Genomic DNA, 27,173 nt, shown 5'->3' with positions numbered 1-27,173 from the left:
TGAGTGAGAGAGAGAAAATTTCTTGTTTATCTAGCTTTTTGTTGTGGTTGATTGTTTGTATTTCCCAAGTTTCACCTACAGATATAGATTCTCTGTCTTAAAGTGGCGAGAAAATTTCTTGTTTATCTAGCTTTTTGTTGTGGTTGATTGTTTGTATTTCCCAAGTTTCACCTACAGATATAGATTCTCTGTCTTAAAGTGGCAACTAACTAAGCTATAGACTGTATAGACTGCCATGTCCCATTGTTTGACTTGCAGATGCAACTATTCTGCCTAAAAGTGGCAACCCATCGGGCTATAAACTGCCTGGACCGAGTGGTCGACTAGCTTAGAACTAATTACGATTAATCAATGTCTATCTAGTCACGATTAATCATCTAATCGGTTGCCCACGACTAGGCTCGATTTAACGATTTGAAAACAATACCCGTGACAACCAAAACAAATTCGGGACCCACACTCAGAGCTGACCGCTCCCCTCCGGCCTCCGCTCCTTCCCCACCCTTCCAGAACCTTCTCGACCCCCACAACGACCCCTCGGCCTTCGTCCCAGTTCTCCAAGCAATTCGAAACTCCCGAACATACCAAACACAACCAGACACCTTCGCGAACTTTCTCTTTCGTCCTCCATACATGCGCACCGCCACAACACCCCCTTCTCATCGCAGAGCAATTCGAAAAGCAACTCCGAGCGAGAAAACAAATCTCAGTTCCAACTTCCAAGAAAAGCTCAAGGTCCGCCGCAGCAGCAGCAATGGCGTCTCGCCGATTCTTCGCGTACGACCCCTACGACTACTACTACGCCTCACCGTACCACTACACCTACCCGTACTACCAAAACCAGCAGCCGGCCCCACCCTGCGGCGCCGGTGGCTTCTTCCCGGACGCCGCGCCGGAGGCGGTGAGCGTGGCTCCGCGGCCCAGGGTCCAGTCGTCGAGGCCGGTCTCCATCCCCGTCCGCTTCGTCGGGTCGGACCTGGAGCCTGAGAGCGGGACGGTTAGGATGCCGCCGCCGGCGGCGACGGCGGTGCCGAGGAAGCGGGCGCCGTCGGCAGAGGAGGCCGCGTTGAGGGTGCAGGCGGCGACGCGCGGGTTCCTGGCGAGGAGGTCGGTGCGGGCGGTGCGCGACGTGGAGAGGGAGGCGGAGGAGGTTAGGGGCAAGATCGCGCGCGAGGTGGAGGCGCTGCGCGTCGACGCGATGGCGCGGGTTGCCGTCGGGGAGGCGCTCATGAGGATGCTGCTCCGGCTCGACGCGGTGCGCGGCGCGCGGGAGTACCGGAGGAAGGTCACCAAGCGGGTGCTCGCGCTGCAGGACGCCGTGGACGCCCTCGAGGCGACGCCGGCGCTGGTGGCCGCTTCGGATCAGGAGATCGAGTCCGCGGTGACGGCTGACGAGAGCGCGGTTGCTTCGGAGGTTACTGATGTGGTGGAGCGTAGCGGCGAGATCGAAGAGGAGGCGGTTGAGGCCGCTGCCGAGATGGAGGTGGACGCGGACGGAGCCGACGGCGAGCAGGGAGAGGCGGAGGAAAGGAAACAGGCGCTCGATGCGGAGAACCTTGCCGGCGACAAGCCGGAAGGTTCGGACGCGGAGGGCGAGTGGGAGATGGTGACGGAGGAACCTGAGCCCGCGGCGGAGCCGACGACGTGCCACGAGGCGCCGCAGCACCAGGAATCGGCGGGAACAGAGATCAGAACGGCGGCGGAGGCCGGCGGCGCCGGCCTGGACACTGCGAAGGTGATGGAGATGGTGGCAGCGCTGTGCGAGCGGAACGCGCAGCAGTGCGCGGTGATCGGGGCGCTGGCGGAGCGCGTGGACGCGCTGGAGCGCGCCGTGCGACGAGTGGAGGACGCCGAGCGCCGGCGGCGGCGGGCCAAGAAGCTCAGGAAGGAGGGGAAGTGGAGCAACAACGGCAAATGCTACAGCGACTGAGGGAGATCCGAGCACTAATAATAGCTCTGCTTCTGAACTTTTTTCTTCTTCTGTAGTTTGGTAGAAATCCGAGCTCTTCTTGTAAATTTGTTTCAATTGGTTTGTACGATTCAGTTTTCTCAATGTGATTTGCAATGCCCTATCTTGGATCTATAGTTCGTGGCATCGATCTTAAAAACTTTCTATGTTTTCGTGTCAAGAGGTAATATCTGAGGAACATTATGGAGTGCCATCCGGCGTCTTCATGTCCTGAAGAAGTAATTGCATATTCAAAATCAGAACGATGTCGTGCAGGGATTGCTGGTACTCGTGGGTTCTTGCATCATCAAACTTCATTAGGTTCATACCGAGCAGTTCAAAACACATCAATCAACTGCTAAGTAAACTTTAGCATTATTTTCTTCTGAATTTGCCTAAACTTTTGTGTGCCAGTTTCTGTAAAAATTTTCTTTAGTAGTTTTCACGAAGGGAGATGCTATTAAATAACCAGTTATTTTTTAGTCATTATTTCAGTTAGATTTTTAACCAATAGCGTTGTGACATGTCAGTGTTTGCCTTTGCGTAGAAAACAACACCAATTAAAAACTGGCTGAGAAGTAAGAACCAACTGAGAAATCAGTTAGAAACAACTCAGGAAAAGAAGGAACAAAAAGTGACTGAAAAAAATATACAGCGAACAGTTGAAATGAGACTCAGGCGCACCGCAGGACGCCAACCGCGCGCCACCGGCCGCGCGGGGAAACGCGAGAAGTAGCGGTTGAGCAGCGCACGGTAAAGGAGAGAGAGAGTTAGGAAGGTAGAGAAAGGGTGAGGGAGGGGAATAAAATATAGAATAGTGGGTATAGACTATGGAACAGAGATAACATGGGTGCGGAAGAAATGAGCAGAAATAACTCAAAAAAGAAGAAAGAATAAGTTTTGAAAAAATGAGACTGGTAATTGGAAAACTGACTTGAAAAAGAGCGGGTAATTGGAATCTGTTACTTTGCTGAAATTCTATAGATTGCATCAATGGCGTCACCATCTGTTGGTAGCTAGTGTTAGAGATAAAGATAATGTAATCATATATTGAGTATATGCGTCAGGACTTTATAGGTTGATGTATATCTCTTGTAATCAGTTTGAAACTGTTCTAACTACAATATCTAGAAGAGTCCTGGTCAAGTAACTCGGGATATAAATATGTAATCCCTGCGCCTTGAGTATTGCGCCAATTAACACGAAACCACCGTCAGCCTGAGTTTGAGCGTCGGTGTTCTGATCCACAAATCCGCTCCTCTGATTTTGCATGGTAATTAGAGCCAAACCTTCCTAGTTCTTCGTCCATCATGTCTAGCTCGTCAGCTTCGTTTCCCTCCAATCCATTGGTGGCGCATGCCGTCACCAAAAAGCTAACCAGGGCAAACCATGCCATCTGGAAAGCTCAAGTTCGCTCTGCTATGCGCGGCGCACGGTTGGAAGGTCATCTTACAGGAGCGATGAAGCAGCCTGCGGCAGAGATCATCGACAAGGAAGGAAACTGGGTAGCCAACCCGGCGTTTGAAGAGTGGGAGGCTCGAGATCAACAGATCCTCAGCTTCCTCTTCGCCTCTCTTTCCAGGGAGATTATGACATCCGTCGCCCAGTCCAAGACGACGGTAGATGCATGGAGGTCCATAGAGGCGATGTTTGCCTCACAAACTTGTGCTCATGCAGTCAATCTGCGCATTGCACTCTCCAACACAAAGAAGGGAAATTCATCCGTTCCTGACTACTTCGCCAAGATGAAGGGCTATAGCGACGAGATGGCAGCAGCAGGCTGCCCCATCAGCGATGACAAGCTCGTCCAATACATCCTCACTGGCTTGAGCCCTGAGTTCGAGTCGTTGGTCTCTGCCCTTGTTACGAGGGTGGAGCCTGTCACGGTGGATGAGCTGTACTCACAGCTTCTCACTTTTGAGACTAGATTGGATCTGGTCCATGGAAGAGATCAAAGCTCGGTCAACATGATTGGGCGGGGAGGAGGCCACGGCACCAGCCGTTGTCGTGGCGCTATGCGTGGCCGTGGTTGTGGGCCCCCTACTGGTGGTCGCGGTCGCAGCAATGGCGGCAACAATACTGCACGCCAAGGAGGTGGCGGCTATGGCTACAACAAGAGTGACAGTCGTCCTGCTTGTCAAGTGTGCTTCAAGAAAGGCCACACTGCTACTGAATGTTGGCACCGATTTGATGAAGATTACGTTCCAGAAGAGAGACATGCAGCGACAGCAACCAGTTCATATGGAGTCGACACAAATTGGTACACTAATACTGGTGCCACTGATCACATCACCAGCGAGTTGGAGAAGCTATCAACTCGTGAGAAGTACAATGGCGGAGATCATATCCACACTGCAAGTGGCGCAGGTGTGGCAATTAGTCATGTTGTTCATTCTACTATTGTTACCCCTAGCTGTAATCTTCATCTAAATAACATACTGCATGTTCCCAAAGCTAAGAAAAATCTTGTTTCTATTCCTCGCTTCACATCCGATAATTCTACCTTCATGAAATTTCACCCCAACTTCTGTTTGGTTAAGGATTAGGAAACCAAGAAAACTCTTCTTAGGGGTTGCTGTCAACGTGGGTTGTACCCTCTTCCGTCGCCACCCTCTGTCAAGCACGCCTTCAGCATCAGCAAGCCGTCCCTGTCCGGGTGGCATGAATGCTTGGGGCATCCTTCTTCTACCATAGTTCGTCAGGTCGTTAGCAATAATGGTCTCCCATGTACCCTTGAGTCTAATCATGAGTATGTGTGCAATGCGTGTCAGCAAGCCAAGGTGCATCTATCCTAAATCCATAATTTAATCTAGTGCTCCTTTAGATCTTGTGTTTTTAGATATTTGGGGTCCTGCTCTTGAGTCCGTTGGCAGAAAACAATACTATGTTAGTTTCATTGATGATTACAATAAATTTACTTGGATCTATCTCATTAAGTATAAATTAGAAGTTTTTCAGAAATTTCATGATTTTCAAAACCTAGTAGAGAGATTGTTTGATCGGAAAATTAAAGCTGTGCAAACAGATTGGGGCGGCGAATATCAAAAATTAAATTCCTTTTTCACCAAAATTGGTGTTTCTCATCTCGTTTCCTACCCTCATGCGCACCACCAGAATGGTGCTGTCGAGGAAAAGTATCGACACATTGTCAAAGTTAGCCTAGCCCTCCTTTCTCGCGCCGCGATGCCGCTAAAATTTTGGGACGAAGCATTCCTACCAACCACATATCTCATTAATCAACTCCCTAGTAAAGTCATTAATCATGCCACACCTCTAGAGCGCTTATTTCATCAAAAGCCTGACTATTCTGCCTTACGCACTTTTGACTGTGCCTGTTGGCCTAATCTCCGTCCCTATAATTCCCATAAACTTCAGTTCAGATCTAAACAATGTGTTTTCCTTGGTTATAGCACGCTTCATAAAGGTTTCAAGTGTTTGGATGTATCGTCTGGACACGTTTACATCTCTAGGGATGTTACATTCGATGAAAATGCCTTTCCCTTTTCTGCCTTACATCCCAATGCAGGAGCTCGCTTGAGCTCTGAAATTTTACTTCTTTCACCTGATCCTACGGCTAGTACTGGGGGCAGTAGTTCAGAAGATCAACTAACTAATTTACCATCTAGCACTCCTAGAATTTTTGGTTGCAATTTACTAGGTGAACAGGGCTTTATTGCATCTGATATAGGCACTAGAGCCGGACTCGACACGCCTGCACCAGACGGAACAGCCATTTCACACGCGACGCATGGGACGCGCCCGCAGACACAAGACGGAGACGCGCCATCTGCAGCGCCAGGCGGGCCCGGCAACTCGCGCAAAAACGCGCTGGAGCTGGCGTCAGCCTTACGCGAAGCGCAGGACGGAGGCGACGCGCTCGAGCCAGGCGGGCCTAGCGTGTCAGCGCGGGACAGAGGAGGGCCAGGCGCATCTGCTCCGGAATTTTCTTTGCCGCATGCTGAAAATATAAGACCGGTTACCAGATTGCAACGAGGCATCCGCAAAAATAAAACGTACACAGATGGTACGATCAGGTACGGCTTGTTGACCTCTACTGGTGAACCTCAAGATCTTGATGAAGCTTTGCATGATAAACACTGGAAAGATGCTATGAATTCTGAGTATGAAGCTTTGATGAGAAATAAGACATGGCATTTGGTTCCACCTCAAAAAGGGAGGAATATTATAGGGTGCAAATGGGTGTATAAAATTAAAAGGAAATCGGATGGCAGCTTGATCAGTACAAGGCTCGGCTTGTAGCAAAAGGGTTCAAACAAAGGTACGGTATTGACTATGAAGATATTTTCAGTCCAGTTATCAAAGCTGCAACTATACGTATTGTGCTATCTCTTGCTATTTCGTGTGGCTGGTCATTTCGGCAACTTGATATGCAAAATGCTTTCTTGCATGGGCTATTACAAGAAGTTTATATGCAGCAACCTCCTGGTTTTGAAGATCCAGAAAGGCCAGAATGTGTGCAAGCTTGACAAGGCGTTGTATGGACTTAAACAAGCACCACGAGCCTGGTACTCTCGACTGAGTGAAAAATTGATTAAACTTGGGTTTCAGGCGTCAAAGGCTGATACATCATTGTTCTATTTTAGAAAGGGAGGCATCACTATGTTTGTGCTAGTCTATGTGGATGATATAATTGTTGCAAGCTCAATAGAGAAGGGCACGTCAGCCTTGCTCAGTGATCTGAAGGAAGCGTTTGCTCTCAAAGATCTTGGTAATTTGCACTACTTTCTTGGTATTAGGTAAACAAGGTGTGTGATGGAATTGTGCTCACTCAAGATAAGTATGCTTCGGATTTATTAAAGAAAGTTGGGATGGCAGATTGCAAACTAGTCAGTACTCCTCTATCTACTAGTGAAAAATTATCTATGTATGAAGGAACGTTGTTAGGTGCTAGTGATGCTATAAGATATAGAAGTATTGTTGGAGCCTTGCAATATTTAACTCTCACAAGATCGGACATTGCTTTCTCTATCAATAAGGTATGTCAATTCCTTTATGCGCCTACTACAGTTCATTGGGAAGCTGTCAAAAGAATTCTGAGATATATCAAGCAGTGTACGAAACTTGGTCTGAAAATACACAAGTCATCGTCCATGTTGGTGAGTGCCTTTTTGAGATGCAGACTGGGCCGGCAGTATAGATGATCGAAAGTCTACAGGAGGTTTTGCAGTATTTTTGAGCTCTAATCTGGTCTCATGGAGTGCGCGCAAGCAGTCTACTGTGTCTCGATCTAGCACAGAAGCTGAGTATAAGGCCATTGCTAATGCTACAGCTGAGGTTATTTGGGTACAAACTTTGTTAGAGGAAATTGGAGTTAATAGTCCTCAAGCTGCAAAGTTGTGGTGTGATAATATGGGAGCAAAATCCCTGTTGAGTAATCCGGTGTTTCATGCTGGAACGAAACATATTGAAGTTGATTATCATTTTGTGAGGGATCGAGGAAAGCAGAAATTGCTAGATATTGATTTTGTGTCTTCCAAGGATCAAGTAGCAGATGGCTTCACCAAAGCTCTTTCTGTGCGGCTGTTGGAAAACTTTAAAGTCAATCTCAACTTATCTAAGTTGTGATTGAGGGAGGTTGTTAGAGATAAAGATAATGTAATCATATCTTGAGTATATGCGTCAGGACTCTATAGGTTGATGTATATCTCTTGTAACCAGTTTGAATATGTTGTAACTACAATATCTAGAAGAGTCCTGGCCAAGTAACTCGGGATATAAATATGTAATCCCTGTGCCTTGAGTATTGCGCCAATTAACACGAAACCACCGTCAGCCTGAGTTTGGGCGTCGGTGTTCTGATCACAAATCCGCTCCTCTGATTTTACAGCTGGCACTAAAAGAGAACAATATTTTAACAGCAATCAAGAAAATATGATTTAGGTATGTACGGAGTATCTACATATACCATATTTATCTCAGAATCAAACGATAAATGAATTGTAGATATAAAATGAAAATGGTACCTCTCATTGTAGAACAGACAACAACTTCATTAGTGATAACAGAGTGAAAATCTTCACATCATCAAAGTTGGTAAAAATCATAAGAAACGGTGGCTTGCTATAGTTCGCAGCTCATGCGGTACTCGAACAGGACATTGACTGAAGGAGACGAAGTTGGGATGGATGTCTAGCAGTGGCAGTGGCAGGCATATTGGGCCATCAAGTCATCAAATCATCATCAAACTTGGACCGGCCCATGCGTACTGCTTGGCTTCTTGCATCGACGTACGCATCGTCTTCGTCCTCACAGCGAAGCTGCAGAACGGAGAACACCGACGCTAGGCGCCGTTTGCCTCCAAGAAATGTTTCAGTTCCTCACCAGAATCACTAGACACTACTAGAGAACTGACTTTAGATCCCACCTCCTTTAGTCTCGGTTTAATTTCAGCCGGGAGAAAAGGGGTGCGCTAGAATTTACTCCCGGTTGGTATTTGTAATCGTGACTAAAGGGGACCTTTTAGTCCCGGTTCAAAAATCAGTCACCCATGGAGATCCTTTAGTCCCGGTTGAAAAATTCAGGCACACGTAGGGGACCCTTTAATCCCGGTTGGTAAGATCAACTGGGACTAAAAGGTCACCGGGACTAAAGCAACCGGGATAAAAGGGGGTCCTTTAGTCCCGGTTGGAAACTCCAACCCGGATAAAAGGGTCCCTCACGGGTGGCTGAAAAAAGAATAAAACCCTCGGACCCTTTTTATCCCGGTTGGTGTTTCCAACCGGGATAAAAAGGGTCCCCCATGTGTGGCTAGGAAAGGATTAAATCCCTCGAACCTTTTTATCCCGGTTGGTGTTACCAATCCGGATTAAAGGGTCCTCCATGAGTTAATACAAAAGGATAGCATCCCCTATAAAGATAGATATGGTGTGTAGATGGGATGGCAAGAAAGTTACGCGTGAGGCTTGAGGTCATGGGTTCAAATCTCACAGACCGCGCACGCGCATATTTCGCGTGAAAAATTGCGTGACTTGTGACTTGCAGCGTGTGTGGGGCCTCCCAGGGACCCTCGATGTTTTTTATTTTTGCAATTTTTTTGCAAAACCATTTGAGGCTCTTATATACCGGTTGAGGGACCCGTGATAAAAGAACCCCCCTTTTATCTCGACGGATCAATCCCGGGTGCATTTTCGGGAGATATGCACCTTACGAACCGGTACTAATACCGAGTTCTCTAGTAGTGAGAATCCCTAACAAATGGTGTTTTTTAAGCATTTCGAATCAGAAATGAGAGAATCATTTCACCTTTTTACACTACAAGGGAGAAACAGGCAAAAGAGTGTTTTACCCGTTTCTGATTCACTTCCTTCTCATGTCAATTATCATCCTTTATCAGAATCAGAATCTATCAGTGAGACAAATGCAGTGATTCACCGAAAAAACGTTTCAAGGTAGAAATTGAATCCGAAACGTTTCTAGATGAATCCGAAACCGTACCAAACAAGGCTCTAGAGAAAAACAAGGGGGTGAGGGGTCGTGGGTCCTAGGGTTATGTTGGGCAGCTGCCCTACCTCGCACTCTTGCTGGGTCCACCACTTGTTGGTGCTCTAAGGTAAGCAAACATGTGGTTCTTGCATCGTCAAGATTCGTGTCCTGTTTGGATCCAACGGTTAAATTTTAGTCGGCTAAAAATTAACCTCTAATGATCCAAATAGTGTGATTAAAGGTGAGTTAAAAATTAAACAACCCTTCAACTAAACTTTAGTTCATTAGCCCTCCAAACTAGCTAATGGGGACTAATTTTAGACATGAATGGTAATGATAAAAATACCCTTCCACTAAAATCTTACCATTTTTTCTCCTACATTTATAAAGCCAGTCTCAGTTGGAGTTTCATTCTTCATAAATGACATACCACATAAGCAAATATGGTGACATGGCATCGAAGTTACGAAGAGAAAGAAACGAGTTTCATCCCTATAAAACTATGTTTATATGGTTACCAACACAATGAAACTCTTCTACATATCCATTGAGAGCTATAATTTCATTTCATCCTATCTCTTGTCCAATCAAACACTTCCACGTCATCCATGAATTAAATGCTATCAATAGCCTTAGCAACAGTGAATGCATTGTAAAAGTTATTTCATTCATGATTTCATCATGCTATACATGATGCGGCAGTCTTGGAAAAAGTGAAATAAAATTAGCATTGAGAATAGCCTAAGGATAGAATTAACTTTTACTAATAAATGAGATAAAAGTTAACCTGGCTCCAAAGAAAGACAAGGTCGGGCCGACTAAAGTTTAGAACATTAACTTTAGTCCATTCGGGCTCTAAGCTCATACAAAAGCTTTGTACACAATTCGAACACATCAACTTCTACCTTACCTTTCTTCTTTTGGATTTCGTAATAGAGTATCCCTTTAGTTATGTTCTAAGTCAAACCATCTTATGTTTGACCAAATTTATATAAAAATATATAAATGCTTCTTATGTCTAGCAAGTTTCAATGAATTCGTTATAAAATATATTTTCATAGCATACCTATTTAGTGTTATAACTATTGATATTCTTAATTGTAAACTTAGTAAAATTTAAAATATTTTAACTTTGACAAACCTAAAAGACGTTCTTTGCGACGGAGGGAGTATATACCAGACGAACAAAAAAATTGTTCAGGCCGAACCCCTGTTTATTGTCGCTTGGGCTGGGCCAAATTTGCCACAACCTTCGCATTCGGCCGTTTAATGTTTTGAGCTCCTTGCAGCGACGAGTCCGAACGTGGGCGTCCCGTTTCCGATCCCAACGAGACGAGTCCCGAACGTGAGGCGCAACCTCGATCGCCTGCGCCGACACGGGAGGAGAGATGGCCAGTTCTGCCGGCGACCTCGTGAAGAACGGTACCGTGGTGCCATCGGAGGAGAAGGGAACAACGGAGATGCTTGATCCCGAAATGGCGGCGGAGCAAGAGGAGGAGGAGGTTGACGCCGAGGGCGACGAGCCGCAGGCGGCGGCACCGCCGGCCGAGGGGAAGAAAATGTGGAGGGTGCCGCCGCACCAGGTGGACTTCATCCTGTCGTGGGACGTCGCTGCGGATGTCGTCCCCAACCTAGACAGGATCGACCGGCTGCCCTTCTCCGAGGAGGAGAAGGAGGCATCCCGGGCCGCCGAGCTGGAGGGCGTGGCCGCGAGGAATAAGCTCCGGCGGATCATGCGGGACACGCAGCAGTGGGTTAGGGAGCTGCTCGAGAAGCACGGCGAAGTCGTCGTCGATGAGAAGCACACGCTGGATGCTTATCTTGCTCGATCCAAAAGCAAAAGCTCGGGTTAATTACTAATTAATGTAAGGTCCTGATCGTGTTGGGAGGCCAAATCAAGTAACAACATAACACCAACAACAATGTATAGTTCTTCTTTCTACATGCACCTCTGTTTCTTCTGTTCAGGATTGGATGACGTCATGACGGGTTTCTAGAGGGTCACGACTTTATGACTGTCCGCGCTTCCTTTACGCTATACGCGACTTGAAAATTACAGAGGTGGGAAGATTCTAAAAACATTTGGTGCAGCAATTATGACTCAGTTTGTGATTTTAGTTATTTAGTGGCAGTATAGTCACTGGTACTAGTGTGTTTGTTAACTGTATGGCATTCTGACAAATTCATGTAGTTTGCTGAAGTTCAACAGGCCACTTCCAGAGCTTCGTCTACATAGGACTTCCTGATTACCTGCAGCTTCATGGCCACTTCTCTCTGAGAGGATGAGCATGAGAGAGATTCTCTCATGCTCATCCTCTCATTCGGGGATTGGCATGTGCAGCAGGACAGCCCAACCCTTATCGTGGAGCGCACCCAGTCCTAGCTGTCAGCCTGTCACCGTGCTCTCCTTCATGACTTCAAAGTCGTCGACTTCTTCCAGCAGTTGGTCATCGATAATCTCTGTCATATGGTCAGTTAAACTTACCTCCACAAAGAAATAAATAACGCTCAACACTGATGTGAAATCATTAGTCATGAATCTCCGAACTCCACGGCATCATTTTTAGAACTTGCAAAAGGTTCTATTGGAAATTTGGATCGCTTTCTGTTGCCATTGTAGATGGGTGTCAGTCAAAGCCACGGTGAATCTAAGGGACTAGACCAAAAAGTTACCTCCTGCGTCTGGTGGCGCATATTTTTTCAGTGAAAATAAAATAACAAAAGATCCCAAACTTGAACATGCATTCAGGAACACACCTTTTTTTGGGAATTCATAAGGTTTACTTGGCACCAGACGCTCCGAGTTCCCTTCAAGCACGGTTTCAGATGCATTCAGGAACACACCTTTTTTTGGTACCTCACCTACAAGATGATTGTATGAAATATCTATTTGGTTGAGCAACTTCAAACCACCAAGAGATGTGGGGATGGTTCCTAACAAATTATTGTGAGAAAGATTCAATCTTTTCAAGCTCGCCAAGTTCCGTAAGGATACTGGAACATTTCCAACAAGGGAGTCATGTGCCAGTTCTATGATTTCTAAGCCCCGGCAGTTACCCAGAGTAGTTGGTATTTCTCCAGATAGCTTGTTTGACGACAATTCCAGCTCCATGAGTTGTTTAGCATTGCCAACCTCAGGCGGCAACATGCCATCAAGCTTGTTAAAAGATAGTTGCAACTTATCAGTGAGGGCAGACTGAAAATCTCAGCTGGAACATTCCCCTGGAGGCTGTTGTTAGTGATGTTCAATCTTTGGAGGTTCTTCATCTTTCCAATGCTGGGAGGAAGGATCCCTTCTATCTTATTATCTTGAATATAGAGATGTAACAACTAAGAAAGATAACTGATGGAAAGCGGGATTGGTCCGGTGAAGCTGTTTGCTTCAAGGTACAATACCTGCAAATTCCCTAGCTTTCCAACCCACTCGGGAATCGCGCCCACATACTGATTATATTCAAGTGATAAAGCAATTAAGTTCTGGAGGTTTGCAATGCCGGAGGGGAACTGGCCAGATAACTTGTTTGTGCCAAGGTACAATATTTGGAGTTGAGAGGAGAGGTTAGCAATAGAGCTTGGCACACCCCCTCCTAAGTTATTCATAGAAAGTGCAATTGTTTGAAGTTTGCTGTAGTTGGCCCATGAGTCCATGAACTCCCAGCTCTCCATGTCAGATGCTTCAAGGCTGTTGGATTCAAGATTCAGGAAGGTGAGATCATGTAAACTGCCAAGAGAGCTTGGCACTCTACCACTGAAAAAGTTGCTGGAGAGCCCAATATCGACGAGGCTTGAAGCATTAGCTAGAGAAGCTGGGATAGGCCCCTCAAAATTGTTAGAGTCTAACCCAAGGTGCTGCAGTTTGGGGAGATGGCTGCCAAAATCAGAAGGTAACACTGCCTTGTCAAAATGATTCAGCTCCAGTCCAAGGTAAATCACAGAAGAAAGGTTGAGCAACGTTGGTGGCACCCTTCCTGACAGAAAGTTGGCTCCAAGACCCAAGTACGACACGTCAATGACCATTCCAAGTTCTTCAGGGATGCTTCCCTGAGGTCCCGTTTGGATCATTGGAATTGAATTCCATCCTAATAATCATAATTTAGACACAAATTAATTAAGCTAATATAATTGTATGTGGAATATAGTTGTATATTATAGTTGGTGATATGGGAGAGATACTTGTATGCTGCACTTCTACTATAGAGAAGCGAGTCTAGGAGCGTGCTATAAGAATTGAATTCCATCTAATAACCATAATCTCTAGAATCAATTTCCATCTCCCACCCCATGAATTTAAGATAGGCTTATATCTAAACTTTGGAAAGTTGTGGAATGCCACATTCCAACATAAATTAGCCTACTCCATTAAATAGATTCCAATTCCTTGGACCCAAACGGGGCCTGAACGTAATTCTCTGAAAGAGAAAGTACATTCAGAGCTGTCATGTTACCAATAGAACGTGGAATGGACCCAGTAAGTTTATTCGCTGAAAGATTCAGAATCACAAACTTCAACAGAGAGCCAATAGTGTGAGGAATCCTCCCTTTTAGATGATTGGAGCGCAAGGATAAGATCTGGAGGTTAGAACAATCGGAGAGCTCATCAGGAATCCATCCTTGGAGTGAGTTATTGCTCAACGAAATCACCTCCAGCCGGCTTAGATGACCAAGTGAAGCAGGGATCTCACCACTGAAGCTGTTATTTGACAGGCGCAGAGCTCAGAGATGTGTAAGGTTTTCGAGGGACGGAGTAGCCCGTCAAGCGTTGATCAGTGAGGTCAAGCTGAGTGACACGCTGCGGATGCTTCCGGCTGCATGAGATGCCTTTCCACAAGCAGAAGTTACTGCTCACATTCCAGGAGGACAAAGATCCATGGGGATCGCTACAAGAGAGCTTGAAATCAAGTAGCGCAATGCGATCAGTTTGGTTCCCTTGCAACCACGAGCAGGTTGCATGAGGTAGCAGTAGCAGCAGCAGCAGAACAGGGAACACTGATGCATAGTTAGGGAACATTTGTGCTCAGTAGTTATCTGAAAAGAAGTGGCAATAAGAATTATATTCAGCAGTTTTTTGTGCAGTGAAAATGCCAGAATCTTAGTGTTGTTATGTGTAGAAACATGTGCAGAGCATCACCGCTCCACTGATGAAAGTTGCCCAACTAATGAAAGAGACTGCCAAAATTTGAGCAAATAAAATGCCCAGTGAGCAAAGCAAGTGCAAGGGGAAACATGAAACATGTCTGATCAGGAATATATATTTACAAAAAAATTATGGAACTTGTTGGATTCAAAGTGAACATTACAGAGAATATAATCGTATTAACATGGATGATCTGGGAGCAGGTATGCAAGTATGTTATGGTGCAAACATACTTTAATTGGTATTTTTACTTACTTTACAGATTAAATTGATATGAATAAATTGTCAGCTCAGGAAAATTTGCCTCTGCATTGAAAAAAAGAAGGGAAAACCATGGATCATGCTTGTTTCAGATCTGACGGATAACATGCATGGTGTAGGAAAGAAACAGAACGCATAATTCAGAAGTCGATATAAAGAAACAGGACAAACATAATTCAGAAGTCAATATAAAATAAGAATTTAATTTATACAAAGTAAGGCATCTGATATGAAGGAAGCTAAGTACCTCCCAGTTCAGCAATCACCAGACGCATATACTGCATTGGGTGTGCAAACTGGAAGCAGAGGACAGAAATGTCACCGCCGCAACCCCAATCCAACTTTCTATAGGCGCTCCGAAGCTCACTGCTTGCCGGTCCACGCAAATGTCCTCCACGTCTCCTCGTCCGCGATCTTCCACATCATGACATCCTCATCCTCTCCTCCTACTGCCGGCAGAAGTCAAGGTCTACGGCAAGTCTGAAATGTTGGGAAAAGAAACAAACGAGCAGCATCCTTCCTAGGAGTCACGGGAGCGAAAGCAGCCCACAACATGACGAAAACCCGGACCAAAGAAAGCTCTGGAAAACGCCAATTGAGTTCACTCCTTACCTGCAATTATTCTGACCATTGCAACCCGCGGATGATGACTTTGACTGTATACGCTTTTCTGGAACTCGCTTATCTAGCAAGCGGACTTACAAGATAGATTCTACAAAGACACAATAACCCATTCCAGGTTCAAAAAACTATACCGAATTCTTAAAACACTGCCCGCAGCACATGAAAGAACACTCCAAGGAAGCCATCCTCCCAACTCAAATGTCTAGAATCATCGCACGGTCACGAATTCACCAAACACAACAATTACATATCTAGAATAAAAAGGAGCAATCTATGCAAATGGATATGGTATCAAATGAAGATGGAATTGGCATATCCACGGTGCATGATCTACTTGCTAGCGATCCTGACAAGTGCGGCAGAAGACGGTACCCTGGGAGAGCTCACAGCTCGCACGCACGCTCGCCGTTGTGTGCCCAGTGAGCCTGGCCACGACCACCGGTGGAAGGAGCTGGTGGACTGACACTAGGAGGGCAGGGAGGACGCGAGGCAGCCAGGGAGGACGCGGGGAGGGAGGACGGAGCTAGCGGCGGCGGCGGGTGGGATCTGGCCAAGGAGTCGGTGGAGGGCGGGATTCGGTGCAGGGAGCCGGTGGAGGGCGGCGGCCGGAGCTGGTGGCGGGCGCAGGATCGATGGCGCGGGGGTGGACGACAGGTGTCGGTGGGGTGGGGGTATCCGGGGAAAAATCGTTCGCTTGCGGGAGAAGCACCCCCGAGGCCGCGTACACGAAAATCGGTCCGCTAGTTCTATCATGGATTGTGGGCTAAGTGGTTTGGGTGGTAACCGGGAAATAAGCTAGATGTTTGGATGGGCTTATGGCTTATTTCTACCGATAAGCGGGAAATAAGCGGATACAAACAGATCCTTTGTGTATGAAGATGCGGCCACTAGCTGCTAAGTAGTTGAAAACAAGAGGGGCGTGCTGCAGCAGTGCAATGAGATGTGTAGACACAGGTGACGCTGGTGCACAACTGTTTCTTGGCACTCCATGTTTGACTCCCAGTCAAAATATATCATTCTTTAGGTTGCATGAAAGGAACTGAACCTATTGAAAGCAAAGTAAAAAAAAAAGTGGACGCACACATGTGTACAACTAACATAAGGATGATTAGGCTGTAAAAGACATCAATCAAGACATAGAAAACGACCAAAAACACGGCAGAACGAATGACCAGAAGTGCAGCTGCGGGCATTAGAGGGCAAAGTAACAATATCTATTGAGATGCAACCAGCCTCAATATTTATTTGTTGCCCGCCTGGCAAATGCGTGCGCCAATTATTTCTTCCTTGACTAGCTGCACATCGAATGTCATCTAAGCCAAAGCTGCTTTGAAAAAGTTGTGCAACCAGTACGAAGAGTAGGGGACCGGGACCTCAAATCTTCATGGACCCCTATCTGTTTATCTGGAATGCTATTTTTTTTAACGAATGACCCACCTACATGTTTCATTGATATAGCAGAAAAATACAAGACTACAACCCTGGAAGGCTATAGGCAGGAAAAGAAAAAGAAAAGAAAAAACAACGAAAAAACTCACCCGGTTGGATTAGGACATCAACGCGGGTCACCACTCAACTCAAAAGCGGCCTCCCCACTCCCACTCTCCCTAGCGGTACCCACCAACAAAAACCCTCAAGTAGTCGCCGAAACTTCCTTGAGTGGCCCTACGTCGATAGGGAACCTGGCAGAAGCAGACTGCACCCCATCGAGGAGGCCGCCGCCATGCGGGACCCTCACCGAAGTTCCGCTACAGACACCACACTCCACCTGATAGAGTGATATGACCGGATCCGGACCTCTCGCAGGCTGCCTCGCAGCCGCCACCACGGTACACAATGCGCGGGGGCCTCGCCACATCCGTCGGACTCCATCTCGCTCTCGCGCAGGGGCCCCACCACGCCCGCCCCGGAACTCCACGTCACGGATCCGTTTCTTTTGTCGCTGTCGGTGTGGTAAGCAATGTTGCCCCGCTTCCTCAGATCTCCATCGAACAGCCGGGCCGCCACCGTAGGTCGACCTCTCCTCGCTGCTTTACTCACGCGCATAGCCTTCACCGCCACTTCAGCAAGCCCAGCGTGTCACTTGCACCATCTTCCGATGATGTATCGCACTGGGTGGCCCAGCTGAGCTGAGAAACCCACCACGGTCCGCTACAAGCCAAGTCGTCCCATGATGCTGTTGCTGCAAGCGCCGTCCTCGGATGCAGTCCCACGCCGCACTGACCATTGCCAAGCAACGCCAGCCACCGTGATCCGCTGGAAGCAACCAACCGACAACCGCACAACAACCTCTGGCCGCCACTATGACTATGATTGCCACCATGTGAGCTCGACAGCCCCCTTGGAGCTTGCCACACAACGGGATTGCCATCACCAACTGTTGCCGCCTATGACCAGTGGATCCGCGATGCCATGCCGAGTTGGGTCTCTAGAGACAATGCCTCCAAGGAGGGCACGATGCCAGTGGTGCCACCGTCGCTCATCCAAGGTCTAGATAGGGTTTTCACCTGGAGGAACCCCGTGAAGGAGGGTTGTAGCTCTATCATGATGCCCCAACAAGGAAAACGACACCCTAGAATGCCGCCATCATCTGCACAAGCACGAAGGCCAGCGAGGGCTTTCGCCCAAAGCATCCCAATCCGTCGCTGCACGCTCTCAGCTTGGCACTCACAGACCACAACCACGACCGCTAAGCTAGGGCGGCGCCGCGCCTCTCCCCGTCTCATCCTGCGGCGCCTCCTCCACAACTCCTTGTTTGGTGGCTCCATCGCCTACACCTTCCTACCAACACTGGGTGTCCGCTGGCTGTGCTCCTCCTGACCACCGTGCTCTCTCCCGACCGCACTCCTCCCTGCCCGCACACTCCCCCCGGTGGCGCACCTCCTAGCGTCCCACGCCCTGCCACCGGGCATCGCTTGCAGCACCTACTCGATCACCCATCACCTCTGCGACGTCTATGCCAGAATGGTGGCCCAGTACATCACGCATCACCACCATGGTGCCACGAACGTACAAGCACCCTCCGGCCCCACCACCACGGCGGCGCCGCGCCGCCTGTCACATTGCCGGAGAGGGGGCTGGCCACCGCCGCGCACCGGCTCATTGCCTAGGGCTGCCGCCATATCTTCGACCGCGCCTGCCTCTGACCGCTGGATTGCGCACGGCCACCGTACCTGCCTGCTCGCTCCTACCGCCGCTGCAGTTGTGAGCGTGTGCCCTCCTCCGCGCTCCTGGGCTGCTGGTGCCGCCACCCGCCACTGTGCTTCGATGCCATGGCGCTCGGCCCTCCTAGCAGATCTCCAATGTGCGCTCCTACTCCACCGCTGAGGTCTACACCTGCGCGCGTCCAGGGGCTTGCCAGCGGCCGCCGCGGCTGTGCCTGTGCTCGCTGTCGGGACGCTCCGTCCCGCCTGTCACAGCCCCGCAGGCTGCGGCCTCGGGTGCACCAGTCGCCTTGCGCCCCTGCCTCGTGTTGGAGGTATGCCCTAGAGGCAATCATAGAGATGATGATATTCCATTTGTATCCATAGGGTCACACACTTAAGGGGATGGAAGCCTAATTCGGATGTGATCCGAGTTGGATTAGGTTTAGAAGTACTAATGGGCCTCGGACCCAGAGGCCCATTAGGAACCTCTATAAATAGAGGGGTGGGGCACCCTAGGGTTTACACCTTTTTGGCGAAACACATCTGCCGCGCCTCCCACGCCCTCGCCTGTTACAACTCACGGACCTAGCAGTCTGGCTTGCGACGCTTCCTCCCTGCACGTGTGGATACCTTGGAGGTGTTGCGCTTGCAGCACTTGGACGAGCCGCCGACGAGCCACGACGAGCCACCGACGAACCACGACGAGCCAACGACGAGCCGCGGCACGAGGGCGATCTTGCTGCACGTGGACGAGTTGCTGAGGAGCTGCTGGACGTCGACGTGATCGACTACATGTTCGACTACGCTGATCGACTTCGTTGCATTGACGCGAATCTACATCTTCCGCATCAGTGCGTCGAGTGGTAATCCCGTCATCCTTATACGGTAGTTTTCCTGGTTTACGTGGTAGAAAATTTTTATTTTGCGCTAGTGTAGCTTACCTCGTATCCCTACACCTCGGGCATCACCGGCCATGCCAGAACCTCCGTGGGCGAGCTAGCCGCCGCGTGCACAGCCCCTTGCAGCTCCGGCTTGGCCTCAAATTGCCGCCACCGTCTCCTCTCCTTCCGCCGCTGCCTCCTCACGCCGCAAGCCACTCCTCGCGGATCCACCATTGGGGGCGCCGGATCCGGTCCCCTGGACACTGGATCTGCCAGCCGGGGTCGTCGCTGCCGCCACCATGGCCGGTGCCATCGTTGACCCGGGCGTCCATGGCCGGCTAGAGATGGCCCCACTGCCACCTTCCTCGCAAGCACACGGGCTTCCGGTGCCCTACTCCGGCGGTGGCAAGGTGGGGAGAAGGCTGGGAGGGTGGCGGCGGCGGCGGACGTCGGGGCGCTGTCTGAGTCGCCCCAGAGGAGGCGACGCGAGGGCCGTCCACTCTGCTTCCTAAGCACTTGGAATGCTATTTTGTTTCTCAGTGGATGGACCTTGACCCAAGAACAATATTTCGTGCAATGATGTATGGGCAAAAGGAAACAATATCGCTATTTATAAGTTATAGTAATTAAAATCAAGAAAAGGTAAGCAGTTGTCTCATGGACCACAATAATCTAAATTCCCATCGTGAATACACTACTGGAAATCTCAACATTAGTCCCGGGAAACCAATTAATAGTCTAATACGTCATAAAATTATTAGTTCGTTATCAATAATAAGTCACCCTTCACTAACAATGTAAAAGTTTACGAGTTTATCACATATTATAGTCGGGTTTAATCAGAGGAAAACATCTCATGGGGAGGGTTCAATTACAGCTGAAAACAGTTCCTTAACGAGCAAAAGAGCAACAAGGCATCGGCCAAGAGCATAACTGAAGAACCGCCTAGCCCTCTTTTCTCTACCATGTCTTGGACGGTTGTGACAGAAAGTCGATGTTCTTGTTGTGACACAGTCAAAAGATTGACGAGCCTGATGAACCGGATGTTGGTGCTCATGGGGGCTTCTATCTGGCTTCCAAAGCCAGATGTAGTTAACTGAGCTAGGCCCATCAACAACAAACCAATCGGCATTCTTCTTCCTTGAAGTGCCGACGTCTTCTTCCACCTCCAACGCCTCCCACCTCCACCTGCTCGTCCACCACCGCGGCAAGTGGCGGCTAGTCCACCGCCTGCCCACCATCCACCATTCCGACCAGCCCACATTCGGTCTTCCTCACCCCCTCCCTACGCCGTGGTTTCCTTCTTCTCCGCACCCTCCTCCGCTGCCTTGGCTAGTGGAAGTGCGCCGTCCACCCACCATCCACCACTGCCCTTCCTACTCTGATTGTCCTCATCACCCCCGCCGCTGGCTCTTCCCATCGAATGTCTAGCCCTGGCGGCGTGGAGGCCATTGGAACCCTCCGGAAATAACGAACCCTAACCTAACCTCCGCCACCCACCGCCGGCCTTTACCATGACGCACGGCTGGTGGCAACCTCACCACCAAGCCACTCCCACCCAGCTTCCATCCCGACCTCAGACATTGGGACAGAACGCAACAGCGCGCGAGAGAGTAGTGGAGATAGAGAGAATGAGATCGTGTGGTCCACTAGGGCTACACGAGATCTCAAACAACGAAAGCTATATAGCTTTCTCCGGATGCTAATTGGCAGGACTAGCAGTCTCAGCTGGTTCCTCTCAATTTAGAGGGAGGAATGTCCCATGTCAAATGTCAGCCCAAGGGGGGCGACAAGACCCAACTCCACGTATGCTAATTGGCAGGACTTGCAGTCTCAGCCGGTTCCTCTTAATTAGGAGGGAGGAATGTCCCATGTCAAATGTGGGCCCAAAGGGGGTGACGAGGCCCAACTCCACGAACACGTACTATGGCTGGAGGGCCGCCGGCTTTCAACGGAACAACCCTTTCCTGGCCATTGGGCTTCATTTCTTCCTCTTCTCGTCATGCGATGTGCTGGACTGTGAATAGTGACCTGAAATCAAACACTGACATGAAACAGAGGATTGGGTAACCTGGAACAACTTCACTATTGCTTGTTTCTGCTCCCCTACTTCATCAAAAGGAAACTTAACCGAAGAAAACATCTCTAAAATAGGGCAAAAAATGTAGCGTTCCGAAAACAGCTGAAAAAAGTTTCTAAATAGGCAGCGAACTATTTTAGAGCCTTTTGGTGGAACGTGTTCACCCGAGTTCAATTCCTCAACTAGGCATGGGTGCTCCATTTTCCTAGATTTATTAAGGATTTAATGGGTGCTATTTTTTCATTGTCAACAGTGATGCTCCAGTCTCTTGGAGGTGCTCATAGAGATAGAGTTACATGCATGTGTTCAAGGGTAGGTGTACATGCGTATATAGTCAGTACTGTGTTTTGCAAAAAAATAAATCCCAAGTGGGCAAAATGATTATTTGCAGTCTTCTAGCATCAGCAGCAACATACCCGCAAAGAGCAGAACTGAATTATTAACTATCCCCTTTCTTATGAACATTGAGGCGAGGTGTCTAAGTTTTCTATATCCACTCTCGACCATTGAAGAATTTATCCGCGTGTGCAACCTAAATAACTTCGAAGATGATTTCTTTGCCATTGGTAACAATAGGGTCTCCTGGCAGAACTGCTATTTTCACCCTTCAACTATTACAAAAGTCTAATTTCCAACCCACAACTAAAAACCGAACAATTAGGGTCATCTGACTAAAAAACCGGGCAAATTTAGAATTTTAGTGGTTTTGAGGGTGTTTTTCATTTTCTAGAAATTTTAAAAGTTTTGGTTTAATAAAAAAATCAAAACTAATTCATTTCAAATCCAAAAAAATATGAATTTGGTACATAAAGTTTTCTAAAAATGTAGGCTATTTGTCTATACTCTTTTTGGAGTTGTTACATGTTATTTGTTACTATTCCTAGTGTTTTATTGCTCGTAATAAAATACAAGGAACATGACCAAATAAGATTTAAATAATGCCAAAAAGGACACTGGTAGATAGGTTACATTTTCAGTATTTTTTTGCACAAATTTGATATTTTTTATTTGAAATGAATTAGTTATGTATTTTTTAATTAAACCTAACCTTTTTAAATTTCTAGAAAATGCAAAACCACACAAAGGGTCAAATTTGCCCGGTTTTGATGGTTGGATGTCCCTTTCTATCCGATTTTCTAGTTGCATGTTGAAGTTCAGACTTCCGCGATATTTGGAGGGTGAAAATAGGATTTTTTCCAAAATTTAAGATGTCAAATTGTATTGACAAATACAAAAATAGCATGTTCATAGAAAATAAGAGGTTTTTAGAGATTTGGAACTCAAACAAGGCCCCAGTGTCACTGCATATATACATTAAGAGATTTTTCACAGTCCTCGTAAGGTACTAAAATTATAATTAGTAGTAACTCTTGGTACCTCTCCAATCATGGCAAAAACAGAGCTCAAAAATAAATTTCATGCCATTTTGTTGGAGGTTCTTTGATTAGGATGAGTAGATAACTAGATATTGATTTTACTGAAAAATAAATAGAAAATGAAAGTGAAACTGCCAGTTTTTTCCAAGGCAATTAATAGAATAACAACTGCCACAAAAATTCTTCAAATAAACATTTTAACGAAGTTATTACCATTTTATTTGGAAAATAACACTTAAATGCCATTACGAATGCATCAAGAGATGATGTACCTATTGGCTGCGCTGGAAACCAGGAAACGGTTCTTCTGGTAGGTTGGGGCAGTCCTCGACATGTATGATTCTGGGACGTTGTTGCAAGCCTCCAGGCATGTGCTGCAGCAGAGGACAGCCTGATAACTGCACAATTCGAAGAGAAGGTAGGTTCTCCAACCAATCTGGCAACGTCTTCAGTTTGCTGCAGTTGTCAATCCTCAAGATTCTGATGGATGAAAGATGCTGCAAACCCTGTGGGAGGCATGTCAGCTCGTCGCACCCGCATATCTCCAGCTTGGTGAGCTTACCAAGATCCCGCAGGCCCTCGCATTGTGAATAAGCTAGCAGCTCTTCACCGAAGGAAATCGATATATGCTCCAGGGTCTTGGCTACACCTCGCAAGGCTCCTTTCAGGCCGTACAGCATCTTGTTATTCATCCAAAGTTCCAACTTCTCAAGTGATGGGAGCTCCATGTGCAATGCTCTCAGTTTTGGGCATTGGATGATTACCAATTCTCTGAGGCGGGGAAACATGCCCGGGCGGTGCTCCTGTTCCCAGATTTCAAGGTTATGCATGTATGAGAAAACTAACTTCTCCAATGAGGGAAATCTGCCTTTATGGCCATAGAAATTATCCTTGACGCTGCAGATTGTTTCAGCCCCACTTATCTCAGCAATCTTCAGAGATGGTAGTAGCCCCAGTGGAGGCAATACTTTTTCACATGACCTCAGATTAATCAGCCTGATCTCCACAAGAGACACCAGATATGGTTTAGTCACGACCATCCAAGAAGGAAGGTACTTTCCTTCATATCCAACAATCTCCAATGCTTTCAAGCGTCGGTGAGGCTGAAGAGATTCAAGTACGGCATAAGCTGGTATTGTATCGTTCGAATAATCATCCATGTTCCACTGCAATGTCAACGACTCAAGATTTGTTTTGTAATTCAATCTTGCAAATCTTGCATCTAAAGGATCAATAACCTTTTCAAGACTTTGCAGACTGAGGCCATGGAGGTTTGTCAATGATTCCAACTCTGACATTGGATTTCCATCGGCGTAGGAAACAATGTAGCCCAATAACATTTGAAGCCTTTTCAGTTGGCCTATCCCTCGTGGCAGCTGAGTGAGCGATGAGCACTCAATAACGTTTAGGTGCTCAAGCTTCTTCATTTTGCTCAAGTCCTGAGGCAATTCGACCAGGTTGCAACAGCCTTCAAGTTCCAACTTTTGTAGGACGGAAAGCTTGGTCACGTTAGGATGCAGCTTCCGGAGCTTGTCACAATACGAGAGTATGAGTGTTTGAAGAGACACCAACCTGGCGATTGAGCTGGGGAGATTGTCAATATCTGTCAGCGAAAGGTTGAGATATCTCATGTTGTACTTGTACGTCTCCACAAACTTTGTAGGAAGCGTCCTGATCTTAGTAGCTCTGAAATTCAACGCCTGTACGCGAAGACATGAATTCAAAAACTCTTGGGGAATCTCTGAGATCTCACATCGAGGCTGGTCGGGTGTGCACATTGCTCCTTCTTGAATTAGTATCAGTGCTCCCAATTCTTCGCACTTGAACAAACTTGTAGGAAACGATGCTGTCAGTGGGTTAACAATTAGCGATGCACGTCGAAGAGAAGTAAGACTCTGGGATGCAGCTTTAGTGGCAAGCTGAGTTGCCTGGTCAGCTCTGACAACTGAACTAGTTTTCATATCCATGAACTGTGCAAAGATGTGCAGCACCTTGTGCATCCTGTACATACACTTGTCCCCGTACTCATGCTCTTGCAACGGGTAGAAGCACTCATCAAGGAGCTGCTGCAGAAACCCTTTCTGTTGCGCTTTGGCTACCGCGGGCGGTATGTAGCTCTGCGCCGCCAAGAGATCAGACAACTCCTCGACATCGTAGTCGTAGCCTGAAGGGAACATGGAGCAATACAAGAGGCAGCTCCGCATGTCGGACGGGAGATGTTGGTAGCCGGCGGCAGCGCTCTCCAAGACTGCATTCCCATCAGGCAGATCACCAGAGTGCCCCAGAAATTGCTGCCAGAACCTATCGTGTGGCAGTTCGTCGATGCACCACAGCACCTCTCGCCAGAAGTAAATGCCCGGATGTCGGACGCTGGAATCCGTAGTATCCCCCAGAAATCCTTGCCAGAACTTGTCGCCCTGCGGCTGGCAAAAACGTGCACCTGCATACTGCAATAGCAATGGCACGCCGCTGCATCTATCGGCAATCTTGGTACCTGCTTCTCTGAAGAGCTCACCGGGCCAATCGCCACAGTACGCGGCGGCCCATTCATCCACGAACGAGGAGGAGAATTCCGGCTCCAGAGACTGCAGATAGAAGGGCTTGTTTGTGCAGGAGGCTTCTGTGATGGTGCCGGCAAGCTTGGCTGCGACGTCACGAGTCCGGGTGGTGACGACCACCGCGCCATTCCAAGGCAGGGACCTCATCAGGGCACCTATCTCCAACCATTTTCCTTCCTTGTCGCTCCACATATCATCCAGGACGATCAGGTAGTCCCGTCCCCTCAGCGAGCGGCTGATGCGGCTCGCCATGACCTCCGGAGTATAGTTGTACTGGACATGGGCGGCTACCTCTGGAGAGATGAGCAGAATCAGCGTCGTCTCGAGGAAGAATTTCCGCGTGACTGGCACCGCGAGCCGCACGCCGAACTTGCGCTTCACCCTGTCGTCGCGCAGCAGGGCCCTGGCGAGGGCGGTCTTGCCAACGCCGGGACCCCCGACAATGGGCATCACCAGCAGCCCGTCGGAGCGGGTTCGATCGGCGAGCAAGACGCTCACCATCTTCTCCAACAGGTCCGATCTTCCCACCATGGATGCTGTCGCTGGGACTGGGAGGGCGTCTCTGTTCGGAGGAGCCGGGAGGCCAGGGCCGTAGGAGGGCCTGTCCACGTAGGATGCCAGTGATCTGAACCTGTCCAAGAACAGGCCCAGATCACGGAGGGCGGACGAGCGGGAGAAGCGGCGACAAAACAGGACAGCAGTCACCTGATGCCATCCCTCTGCTCTTATCCGCGTGTGCAGCAATGTGTCCAGCAGCTCACGCAGGGGAGCGGCCTGAGACTGGATGAAGAGCATGAGCCTCTGGTTCCCCCCCCTGGAGACGGTGCCGTTGCTGTGGATGACGGAGACGGCTGAACGCAGCTCTGCGAGCAGGGTGCCCGCCCCAAGCAGCCGGAGCTGCTCATCCATGCGCTCCGAGCGCAGCAACTCCACCACTCTTTCCAGATCTGCTCCTGCCATGCCACTCTCTGGATCTCTCCGATCTTCAATTCAATCGACTGCTCTTGTCCACAACTCCACAAGTGGACTGCGAGAGCGAGAGTGACCCTCTGTTCCACCAGCCCGTGCTAAAGTTAGGTAGACCAGTCGCAGGGCCCACTGCGCCAAGAAAAAATAAAGCCGGTAGACCAAGTCATGAGTATTGAGTAGTCTCTACTCTCTGGCACGAGACCGGTTTGGTAACAAATCATTCCATCCTGATTTTAAACCTAATTAGTTTATTTGGTTCGAACACCGGAATAATCTAATACTCTCTGTTAGATATTCAGGCGGATACATTTTAATTCCGAAATTAACTATGTAAAAGATAAAGTTGAATAGTGATCTTGGATAACAAGGCATGTGTATGTTTTCATGTTCAAACCATTATTAACCGTGAACAGAAATAAAAACAAGAACCGTTCAAAAACTAACCAGAGATAGGGCCAGTGCCAGAGACACTGGATGTATCCTTTCCAGGCATTGAGTATAAGCTATTCGATGTAATCGTACTTAGTCGATGTATGAAGATTGCGTTCGGGGAATCTTCCCTAACCGCCATTGAAATGTCGGTAACTGGTGACATGTGGCGGCTGGAGGCGAGCGGGGCTACCCTGGGTTCGGCCGACCCAAGCTAACCGCCATAGACAACACTGCCCTGTGGGTCCATGCTTGGGTACGGGGTGTTCCACGACGAATCTAGTCAGTTTCCTCCCGTTTGTGGGCTCATGGATCCGTGTGCTT

The 27,173-nt window shown here is 48.2% G+C and overlaps 3 protein-coding genes across 7 annotated transcripts; 1 reads left to right on the top strand and 2 right to left on the bottom strand.

The window, feature by feature from the left end:
• Nucleotides 1-576: 576 nt before the first annotated feature.
• Nucleotides 577-2,080, top strand: LOC101764828 (cilia- and flagella-associated protein 91). The gene has a single exon (XM_004979270.2). The coding sequence runs from the start codon at nucleotides 755-757 to the stop codon at nucleotides 1,928-1,930; it is 1,176 nt and encodes a 391-aa protein (XP_004979327.1). The 5' UTR covers nucleotides 577-754; the 3' UTR covers nucleotides 1,931-2,080.
• A 10,641-nt stretch (nucleotides 2,081-12,721) lies between these two features.
• Nucleotides 12,722-13,408, bottom strand: LOC101786687 (LRR receptor-like serine/threonine-protein kinase EFR). The gene has a single exon (XM_012848200.1). It carries the CDS (start codon nucleotides 13,406-13,408, stop codon nucleotides 12,722-12,724), a length of 687 nt encoding a protein of 228 aa, XP_012703654.1.
• A 421-nt stretch (nucleotides 13,409-13,829) lies between these two features.
• Nucleotides 13,830-26,473, bottom strand: LOC101764428 (putative disease resistance protein RGA1). Of its 5 annotated transcripts, none has more exons than XR_002678829.1 (3): nucleotides 23,166-26,473; nucleotides 15,034-15,498; nucleotides 13,830-14,416 (listed from the first exon to the last, which is right to left on the bottom strand). XR_002678829.1 is itself a non-coding variant. In XM_022829133.1 (2 exons), exon 1 carries the CDS (start codon nucleotides 26,409-26,411, stop codon nucleotides 23,166-23,168), a length of 3,246 nt encoding a protein of 1,081 aa, XP_022684868.1. In that variant the 5' UTR covers nucleotides 26,412-26,473; the 3' UTR covers nucleotides 14,950-15,498. The 5 variants fall into 5 exon arrangements, 3 of the variants coding, with proteins under 3 accessions (XP_022684868.1, XP_022684869.1, XP_004979326.1); XR_002678828.1 differs by lacking the exon at nucleotides 13,830-14,416 and adding an exon at nucleotides 14,642-14,831; XM_022829133.1 differs by lacking the exon at nucleotides 13,830-14,416 and having other exon boundaries at nucleotides 14,950-15,498.
• Nucleotides 26,474-27,173: the final 700 nt, after the last annotated feature.

Source organism: Setaria italica, chromosome VIII (assembly GCF_000263155.2).
Source record: "Setaria italica strain Yugu1 chromosome VIII, Setaria_italica_v2.0, whole genome shotgun sequence".
NCBI lineage: Eukaryota > Viridiplantae > Streptophyta > Magnoliopsida > Poales > Poaceae > Setaria > Setaria italica.
This window is presented reverse-complemented; position numbering and strand designations above follow the sequence as displayed.